This window comes from Cyanistes caeruleus, chromosome 3 (genome assembly GCF_971803275.1).
Source record: "Cyanistes caeruleus chromosome 3, bCyaCae1.hap1.1, whole genome shotgun sequence".
In the NCBI taxonomy this organism is placed as follows: domain Eukaryota; kingdom Metazoa; phylum Chordata; class Aves; order Passeriformes; family Paridae; genus Cyanistes; species Cyanistes caeruleus.
This window is the reverse complement of record NC_141703.1, coordinates 73883745-73893870: the sequence shown is the minus strand read 5'-3', so window position 1 is coordinate 73893870 and position 10126 is coordinate 73883745. Positions and strand designations below refer to the sequence as shown.

The following is a 10126-nucleotide window of genomic DNA, read 5'->3' as shown; positions in this document are numbered from 1 at the left end:
GTCGAGCCAGTTTTGCCCATGACTGTAACTGCTGAGTGATCTCTTCCCTGCTCTTACCTCCACATATGAACCTTTTGTTGTATTTTCTCTCCCTGTCCAGCTGAAGAGTGATGGAGCAATATTGGCATGCACCTGGCATCCCACTGAGGTCAGCCCATCACATTCAGGAAGAAAAAACTCACAGAAACTTCCCCCTGGGAATTTTTATCTAAGTGGTTGGTTTCTCCTTCCTTGTTCATTTCTCAAGTAAGCCCCAGCTGATTTAAGTCCAGCTCTGAGGCGCTTCCTCATTCTGACTACATAGGGAATTACAGGCATCAGCAACTTTGGGGCGCTGCAGTGCTCAGTATCCAGGTTTCTCTTCAGATGTAACCTAGTTCTCTGTGAAAAAAGCCTCAAGAGACATTTTGGAGTGTAGTAGTCAAATTTATTTCCACTGTAGAAGCACATTTGTTTCAGTAATAAAAAAATAATCTTTGCAGAATAAAAGTAAACCTGTAGTGGTATAAATATTATTTACTTGCACAAGAATTCACCTAAGTCACCCAACATATGTTTAGACTTAGTATTCCCACGGTCCTACATTTCCAATGGAGTTTACAAGATAGTTACTAGCAGAAAGATGAGAAAGGTGGAAGTCTGGCTCAGCTGGGATTTAAACATATATGAAATAATAGAAAGCTTCCTTGGTTGGTTTTTTTGGTTGTTGTTATAACACTACACTGCCTATGAAAAATACTAACAGCCTTCAGCACTGACCATTTCTGTTTGTCTAATTAAAATATATAACTTAGAGAGCCACAGAAGCCTCTTCTGGCTGCCTTGCAGACATGACCTTGGTGCTGGCCAAGCAGAACCAGCAATGAGTGTATATAAGTGCTCAAGCTCAGAGGTTCTTAGGCTGTGCTCAGTCTCCATTTCTGACTCCCATTACCAGCTGCTGCCTTCCAAGAAGAAGGTCTAGTAATTTCCTTCAGGGGGTCATCACAGACTCATTAGTCAGCATGCCTTATCAATCAGTAAATCCTTGTGCTATGCTAACATAGGTGCTCTACTCCATACAGCATTATTAATGATCTGGTGAAACCAACAGGCCAGCTTATAGTAAAGTATGGCTGATGTGTAACTTGACCTAACACGAATACTTCATCCACAAAAAAAAAAAAAAAGCCAAAAAAACTCTAATGTTTTTTTCTGCACTCCCATTCAGTTCAAGCCATGAAACAACAGTAAACTGCAACAAACTTAACTTGCACTTTTAACTTCTGGATAACTCTTCAACTGTTTTTCCCAATTGTGGGGGTGGAGAAAAAAAAAAGACGGGAATAAAATGTAATGAATCGCTCTCATATTGACTGTATTCCTGTGTTCTGCTGAAGTTATACTTCTTTATCATACAGGCTATTGTCAGCACCACGTCCTCACAGCAAACGCTGATTTATTCTGATCCTTCCTTACTACAAGTACAGTGACAAAAAGTACAAGGTTCAGCCTTGACTCTTCTCAAGGCCACTATGAGAGGAGGACACCGAACTAATACAGCACAATACTGAAGACAAGAGAACGTTAACAGTTAAGTTCTGATACACTGAAAAGCAATTTTACACATAAGCTCATTTATGTAGGCACACCAACATACTGAGCACCATTTTTTTTTTTTTTCCAGTTTAACATCAACATTCAACTCTGAACAGAAGAATGTTAAGTCTCTAGGACAGTTTCAGTATCAAGGAAAGAACTACTTCTAATTTAGAAACATCAAAACACTAAAGTTGACACCTCAGCTGAGACGTTCACTGCAAGTGACCCTCTCTCTGAATTCGAAGGCGCTCCTTCTCCACTTGCAAGCGTTCCTTCTCAATCTGCAGCTTCTCTGACTCAAACTTTAGGAACTGCAGCCTCTCTTTCTCTAACTGCAAACGTTCCTTTTCAAGTTTTAACTTTTCAGTTTCTAGATCCAGAGGCTGCATGATGGGTTTTTCAGTTTGGGTGAGGTCATTTTCCAGAGCAGGCTTTTCAGCATGCAGAGTCTCTAGCCTGAGCTTCTCCCACTCAATCTGAAGTCGCTCCTTCTCAATCTGAAGCCTCTCACGCTCCAAGTCAACGTGCCGCAACCGCTCCTTCTCAATCTGCAGGCGCTCCTTCTCCACTTGCAACCTTTCGGCTTCAATGTCCAGTCGCTGTTTCTCCAGCTCCACCTTTTGCTTCTCCAGATTTATAAGCAAGTGAGAATCTTCATAGGCTAGCCTAGCTTGAGCAGAGCTCAGATTTCCAAACTCTTCAATGTGGGGGAAGTCTGGTAGGTCATTTTCCTTTTTCGAATCTGGCAGAACTGACGACAATATTTCTTCTTCTTCCTCAATAGGAAACTGCAGAGAGGAACGCGACAGACAAGAATTACATTCCAGTCTTTATGCCAGAATAAATTTGTGACACACAACTTGACTGAAAAGAACATACTGCATTTTTTCATCTTTAAAGCTATTCAGAAGTGTTTAACTTGTATGTTGTAAAATAACCATGCTACATCAGAAGATTTTTTTATCATTACACAGGAAGAGAAAGAGGCTTTATCTGCAAGCTAATATCTGGTAAGAAAAAATGGAAAATCTTGTCAGTGAACATACAAGAGCATCCAGAAAATACAGCACAGTAGTTATTATAGATCATTCAGAACAGCTGATAGAAAACTGCATCTAGAAGACCATATGTTGTTCTTACCTTTCATAGAGCTGAGTGACATTTATGTAACCCACCAGGCATTTGTTGTGACTAATTATTTATCAGAGCAGATGGATCCATAGGCTATGTGTTATGTAAGCTAGCCTAACCTTCAATAACTTGGGCTATTCCATTCCTAAAAAATATTTAACACTGACATTTTCCACATGCTCCTAACGCTTCCAACTCTATTAAGTGGGTCAATAAGCAAGACTTGTTTAACCATTTTGTATTATCACATTTGCTGTAAAGCTATTTGTGACACAGATGATGAGGTGGTTAGGACCACTGCTCTTGGCAGGCTGTAACATTTTGTGTCACAGCCCTTAGGTGCTACAAATTCATAGTGCAAAAGAGACAATTTGTCTCCCAATATGTAGGCTGCAAGAGAAAGGCAAACTGAGGAAGGTAAGGTTCAGAAAAACCTTAGGACTAGGAGAGCCATTACCAGTCCTCTAGCATTAGAGAAGACACACACTGTTCTTCAGCACTGTCTGACAGTAGTTCTCACTAACATCTAACAGCTTACAGTGATTTTCTCCCAGCATATATATCAAAGGAGTTCAGGCAGGAGTCTCTTCCCCACTCCTCCCACTCAAAAAAACCCAAACCAAACCCAAAAAAACAAAAAACAAAAACAAACAAAAACAAAAAATGTCCCCTCCAAAAAACCCAAAGCAATAAAATACCCCAAACAAAACTGAGTACCCCTTTTGGAAATGAGAACTATGTACTTCAAGAAGAACAGTAAAACTATCCCAGCATTTGATTGCACTCCAGCTGGTTGCCTACCCCAGGATAGTCACAGTACTACTAGGAGTATCAACTTGTCTACAGAATTTGATACTGCTTGTCCAAGTCACACTAAAATTCTGACAGAGAGGAAAGGTTAACTGACCAATTCAAGTAATGTTTTCATCTCCTGTAGGTTCACTTCAAGAAATGCAAAAAGTATGATATTTCTTTCTGTATTCTACTTCTTTCTGTACCTGCAGGTAACATATACTTTCACCTGTTAAAGATGAGCACTTCTCTGTTCATCCATCAAGGCAGTCTGAATACTAAAATGACCAGTTTCCTTAAATAGGGTATTTTCCTTGCATTGACTCAACTAATTCTTATCTGTGGCACATAAAATGGCAAATACATGTGAAAAGACATACTCAAAGTTTAGGGATATCAAATCAGTAATCAGCATCCAAGACCTTACACACAATTGCAAGTTGCTTGATTTGAATACCATGTCTCTGAATTATATTTATTTCTACAGTTTAATTCACACGTTCAGAAAAAAACCAGAAACAGATGCTATGAAGAAACACAGTATTATGTGTTTATGCTGACAGTGTATTATGCTGAAATGAAGCAAAGGCCATATTGCATATAGCTCACGTATGTCAGTAACTCACTTCGAAATTCTGCGGATCCTCCTCTTCCTCTTCTACTTTGATTTCTGTTAAAGATCCACCAGCTTCTCTGAAGTCAGTCATATTTTGCCATTCAAAACTAGATTCAATTGCAAAGCCCATTTTCTCGTCCATGTCTTCATTGAGAGAGTCATCTAAATTGGATGAAGGAAGGTGAAACCCAGCACCCACTACTTTGATGTTTGCATTCAGACGTTTTCTCTTCATGAGTGCTCTCCAGTCAAGGTATCGCCTTTTCACTTCTGTCCCTGTTCTCTGCTCTCCTTCACCTACAGCATTGACACACTCAGCTATTTCCTCCCAAGCTTTCCGTTTCATCTCATTAATTGTTGTATTAAGTTGCTTTGAAAAGAGTACTTCTCTCCTTTTTCTGATTTCCTTAAGGAGAGTTTGAGTTTCCTGAACACTAAAATTACTTTTTCTTTTTCTTTTTAACTGTTTCATTTTTTCCAGGCTTAACCTAGTAATTTCACCACAGCAGACTACAGAGATGATCTGACACTAATCAGCTACTAATATAAATAAATTTAAAAGCAAATGAAAGCAGAGCTCAGTTCTCATGAAGTAAATTTTCTCTTCACTTTGTAGTATTTTTCTATTTGTCAGGCTTCCTAAGAGAAAAAGAGCAAACAAGATAAATCTCCAAGGTATACACCATATATTTTCATTTAACAACTTGACTCCTAAGTCATCATTTAAGGAAAGCATATTTTGAACTAACTTGTTATTTGATAAAGGAAAACCATTCTGTTAAACTCTCAATACAAAGCAGTCATAGATACTTCCTCTGGTCTCCTATGAATTATAAAACCATTAATATATTCATATCACGACTGTTAAGGTTGATTTGGTATTTTCATTACAAAAGTACAGCTATTTTCCTTCAGTTCCTAAGAGTTTTGCCGGTCGGGATTTCCTTGAGACTGAAATTTGACACGTACATTTCAGTTTGAATGCTCAATTAAATCCCAAAGAACCTGAAATTGTTGTCTCATTACTTCAAAAATATGAAATGTTTAGGGGACTGAAATTTTGAGAGACATTTTAAATGAGACACCGTTTTCATTTTAAAAAAAAGTAAATTAATATGGTAAGTTGGCATTTTCGAGGATCTTCTAACTTAGCATAATCATAAATAAAAGAAATGGAGCAATCCCATTGTATGCCATAAAATAACTACTAGTTCAAACAAATGTGATTCATTAGAGACATTTTAACAGGAAATAGATTTAAGTTACTACATGCCCAAGGTAAAAACCCTTCTGTGTCCTTCTAATGCAGCTAAACATCTCATCAGATACCATGGCAACTTTAAAGTTCATCCAGTGCTCTGCCCTCAGCACCATTTAGTCCTGTGCCTAAAGAGAACACGAACCCCTATAATTCACCTAGTGTGTGCAACTCTGCAGAGAAGTGGAGAGTGAGTGGGAGAAACAGTGGACTATTAATACAGTAATGAATATTATTACTGCATTAATTACAGATCATATTACCAAATAAACCCCAAAACAACCTACAGAAACTTGGAAGCAAAGACTAAGAATCAAAAATTATTCTTGGTCACAGAGTGCTTGGCAATAGGTTCAATTTAGGATTATTTTAAGAAGTCTTTTGTACCATGCTATCTACCACTGCAGGTAGGTTTAAAAGGCTTTAAGTCAAGAGAGCCAGGGATTCACTATACACTACAGGCAGTTTCAAGCTGCTGTTTGTTCCCTGTTCATGAAGTAGAGGCATTTGTCTACCTGAAGGCAAATGGCTTCCAGATAATAGATTCAATTGTTACTAACTAATAGACTTAATTCTTAAATAACTCCCTCTAGGGAGTTAATCCCAGGATTCTTAAATTACTAAGTATTTTTCCTCCTATTGTCCTCCCTAAACTTGGTTAAAGCATACACATCAGCAGACTGCACTACAACTCCCCACTTGGGGAATAATGTCTAGTAGCTTAGACATTGTCCTTCATCTCCTATACACTATTGACTGTAAATAAATGGCTCACTTGCAGTTTTGTCAAGCAACATTCTTGCATAGCCAACAGGTAAGCATGCTGCCATCAAGTATTTTTTCAAACACTGCATTTAAAAAACTGCTTTACTACTTTTCCTCACTAAAATACTACTCTGACTGTGAAGACACTTACTTCCAGTCATTCCTAGATAGAAAATCTGTAAAACCAAGTCCCAGGAAGAAACTGACTGCATAAAGCAGAGGCTTGTATCAGCACACACCACTCTACAGCGCTCCCAAGTAGCTACCCAGCACTTTGGATTCCTCAGGCTCAAGTAGGAAGCTGCATGCTGCTGTTTAGGACACGTGAAACTTTCTGTCCTTCTGAAAATAAAATCCCAATTGTTTTTGAGAAATATTTATCCAGAAGACAAACTCTATCTGCTAGAATTACACCAATTTTTTCTGAGACCTTTTATCTGATCTTTAAGCATACTCTTTAGCAGACTTGTGCTGAATGACAGCCTTTTTCATCTCAAGGTATATACTGGTTAAGTCCTTTACTTAGCCTCAGCTAGGTTCTTTTGGTCATTTCAAGATGGAACCTTCCAACAAGGAACCACAGGAATTTACAGACTCACCTGTATCTCTAGTTACCCTGGCTTCTTTTAAATTTCTCAGGGCTAGCACAGCATGCTAACGTGGGCATAAACACAGAAAAACAAACAACAATAAACTGGGTTTCCAAATCAAATTTTCACCATCTTCCAAACACAGTTCTGCATCAACATGGAAAATGCTGACAGGTAAGCTTTCTCCTTAGCTCCAGAGAGAGCTGAGAGTTAAAACATGCAAATGTCAGGCCACTGCTCCTTGCACCAGTGCTCTGCATCATCCGACTGATCTCCCCAGCCACGCTTTGTTAAGTGTCTAGTCTCTGTTTTGGACTTTATGGCATAAGCCAAGGAAATAACCTTTAAGAACTACAATACTAACTTGGAAACTATTGGCAACCAATTCTTTTATTAAGTAGTTTTCTTTTAGATTCTTTTAAACTTTTGCTAGAACACATCTGATACAAGCCTCTGAATTTCCCACTGAAACATCACCAAAACCTATATATTTTAAAACTCATGACTACCAACTTCTGACTGGTAAGGGCATCCTGTCTCTTTAACACTTTCCTTTTTGAAAGCACACTGCCTTGCTAAGGATAATTCCTTTCTAATTAACATGAACTGAGTTAGTGAACTGTCTTAACAGGATATTTACTGCCAGAGATAGCTCTGTGTACCTTTCTGATATATTAACTAAAAAACATTATCTAACAAAAGCTGAGATTTGAGATATTCGGTTCTTAGCCATTGCCAGATGGTCTCCAGAATATTATGCTTTAATGAGGAAAAATGAGCTGTTATATGCTCAAAGTACCTAAGAGACAGGAATGTAAATAAACTAGGATTTGTATACCTTCTCAACAGCTACAGCAAAAAAACATCTAACATTCCAAACCTCAGCTTCTGGGATAGCATTAATGCTCATCCTAGTAGCTGGGACAACATTGAGTTTTGGATTAGTGTGACTATAATGTTGGCAATGCACCAATGTGTTGGTTGTGGTTAAAGAGTGCTTACTTTAAACCAAGGACTTTTCAGTTTCCCGTGCTCCACCAGTGAGGAGGTGCACAAGAGGCTGGGGCGTACTGCAATGCAAAATGTGTAATGTGTACTTTTACAGTTTGGGTAGAAATGTGAAGTGCTGGCTAAAAAAAACACAATTCTGATGACATCAGAAAGACATCAAGGGTCTTCCAGAAAAGATGGGCAATATGGAGCTTTGACTTTGGGCCTGTCAGGCCAAAAGCAGCCTGTGATCAAGAAGGCTCTCGTTACTGCACCAAAGAAACACAAACTGTTGGGGTTGAAAAGAAACAAGTACTGTAAAACTAAGCTGGAAACTCCATAAACAGATAGAATATGCATACACTGAATACCTTCTGCATAAAGACAGAAGCATCTACATTCTGCCTCTATCTTTTCTGTCTCCTTTGTTGACACTTTATTGTCTGACTACATGTTGGACCAACAGAAAAAAATTTAGCAAATGCCCCAAACAAGCAATGAAGCAAACAAAAAGGTCCATGCATTCACCAGGAATGGAAGACTGCTGCTAGCATTAAACTTGAATTTTACGAAAATCATTACTTTTTACAAAAGATGATGATTTTATTTATTTATTTATTTATTTTTTACTTTCAGGGCTTATGCTTGAATAAAAAACCATTCAAATTACGAGGACGTGATATCTCCAGGTTTTTTTAAACAATAAATTAAGAGTCTTGAGTACCTTCTGCCTAAGGCTTTCTAGAAAACTTTTCCGTGTTTCCTAACAGATGGCTACATTGGCTTGGAGCAACTTACGCTTTTGTACAAAGGTTTTTAGTACAGAAGAATCTAAGTGCTGCACAACACATCACCCAACACAGCCCTGCAAGAAGCCCGAGGTTTACACGAACGAAAAAGCAGGCACAGAAAGGACCCAACAACACCTAAAAGGGTAATTCACCGAAGCAGGGAGAAAGCACGGAAGATGGGAAGCGGCAGGGCATTCAGGCTATGAAAGGTACAGACTTATCAGGCCGAAGCTCCCCTTGCCCTGGACGAGCCAGGGCCAGGCAGGGCAGCAGAAAGCCGCGTCCCTCCCTGCGCGCTGGGTTAAACCTGAGGGGGCACAGCCACGGGCCCGGGGCCAGCGCGGCCCCACCCGCAGCGCTGCAGGGAAAGCGAGGCGGCAACAAAGGGAGGCGGGGGCACGGCCGGCTGCCCCGGCCAGCACAGCCAGAGCCCCGGGGGGCAGATGGGCTCTCCCCGGGGAGAGAGGCCCGCAAGTCAGGGCCTCTCCGGCCGGCGAGGCCCTGTGGGTCTCCCGGGAGACAGAGAAATAGGAACGGGACCTCCCCGTGGAGAAGATAACACGGCGGGCAATCGCCTCATCACCCTCAGGGGCTGAGGGCGGCGGAGGCCCAGCGCTCTACCCCCGAGAGGGCCACGGGGGCTGCCCACACGCCGCGGGGGGAGCGGCAGCCCCATCCCCGGGCCGATCCCGCTGCCGGTCCCGCTTCCCGCCCCGCCCGGTCCCCGGGGGCCGCGCGCGCGACTCACCTGCGCCCGGCGCTCCCCTCCGGGCCGCCGGCCCTTCAACGGCCACCGCCCTCCCATTGGGCGCACCGCCTGTCTGTCACTCTCCTCTGCACGCCTATTGGTGCTCCGTGTCCGCCGCTGCCTCCGCCCCGCCCTGTTGCTCCAGGCGGGCCGAAATCCCAATCGTTCCTCCGCCGGCGGAGCCGCGCCGCGCGCAGCTACCGGGCGGCCATTGGCTGCAACCGCCGCTTGTCTTCCCAGACGTGCCGGTGATTGGCTGGGAGCCTCCGCGGCCCGCCCCCTCAGCGAGGGACCCTTCGCGGAGCGGGTTTGGTGCTGCCGTTTCTCCAGAGGGCGCGGCGCAGGGAGGGGCCGGCGCCTTGGGCGGTGTCGTGCGAGGGCTCAGGGAAAAGCGGGATGGGCCCGAACGTGCGGGGTAACCGGGCATAAAGCCACCGGTGTGGCCGCTGGGTTTATAATGCTGCTACCCAGAGCGAGCGCACGGCAACCGGCCGTTCCTCCTGAACTGCGCGGTTCGTGATTAAAATGGAGAAATGACGTTTAGCACATACTGTAATTAAAGAAATTTGTCTTTTTTCTTTGCATATGTGGGCCACCACGCCGCTGATGGGGGTGAATACACAAACCGCTTTCCCTCCACCACACAAGATGTGTCTGCTCCTTGCCTGCCTTCTGTGTTACGTCCTGGTGCCTTGATCATGTAACCCTCCTCTTTCCAAGTTTGGTACCTCTATTCTGCCTAACCTGATGTGTGCATTTGTTACTTTGCCTATTTTTTAACAGTTACTTGCTCAGTCTTTCCAGGTTCTTTCATTGGCCAGGTAGTTATTTGATTATATACAGCTTTAAGTGATCGTAACTGTG

At 42.2% G+C, this 10126-nt stretch overlaps 1 protein-coding gene across 7 annotated transcripts; it reads right to left on the bottom strand.

Moving 5' to 3' along the window:
- Nucleotides 1-405: 405 nt before the first annotated feature.
- Nucleotides 406-9931, bottom strand: MSANTD4 (Myb/SANT DNA binding domain containing 4 with coiled-coils). Of its 7 annotated transcripts, none has more exons than XM_086881972.1 (4): nt 9055-9240; nt 7736-7803; nt 4131-4759; nt 406-2369 (listed from the first exon to the last, which is right to left on the bottom strand). In XM_086881972.1, exons 3-4 carry the CDS (start codon nt 4590-4592, stop codon nt 1794-1796), a joined length of 1038 nt encoding a protein of 345 aa, XP_086738098.1. In that variant the 5' UTR covers nt 4593-4759; nt 7736-7803; nt 9055-9240; the 3' UTR covers nt 406-1793. The 7 variants fall into 7 exon arrangements, with proteins under 7 accessions (XP_086738098.1, XP_086738100.1, XP_086738097.1 ...); XM_086881974.1 differs by having other exon boundaries at nt 9098-9208; XM_086881971.1 differs by lacking the exons at nt 7736-7803; nt 9055-9240 and adding an exon at nt 9263-9931.
- Nucleotides 9932-10126: the final 195 nt, after the last annotated feature.

Coding starts and splice junctions, on each gene's coding strand:
- MSANTD4 (XM_086881971.1), bottom strand. CDS start 4,592: ATGAAACAGTTAAAAAGAAAAAGAAAAAGTAATTTTAGTGTTCAGGAA. Junction 2,370..4,130: donor AGGATCCGCAGAATTTCGAA/GTGAGTTACTGA, acceptor TCCTCTCTGCAG/TTTCCTATTGAGGAAGAAGA.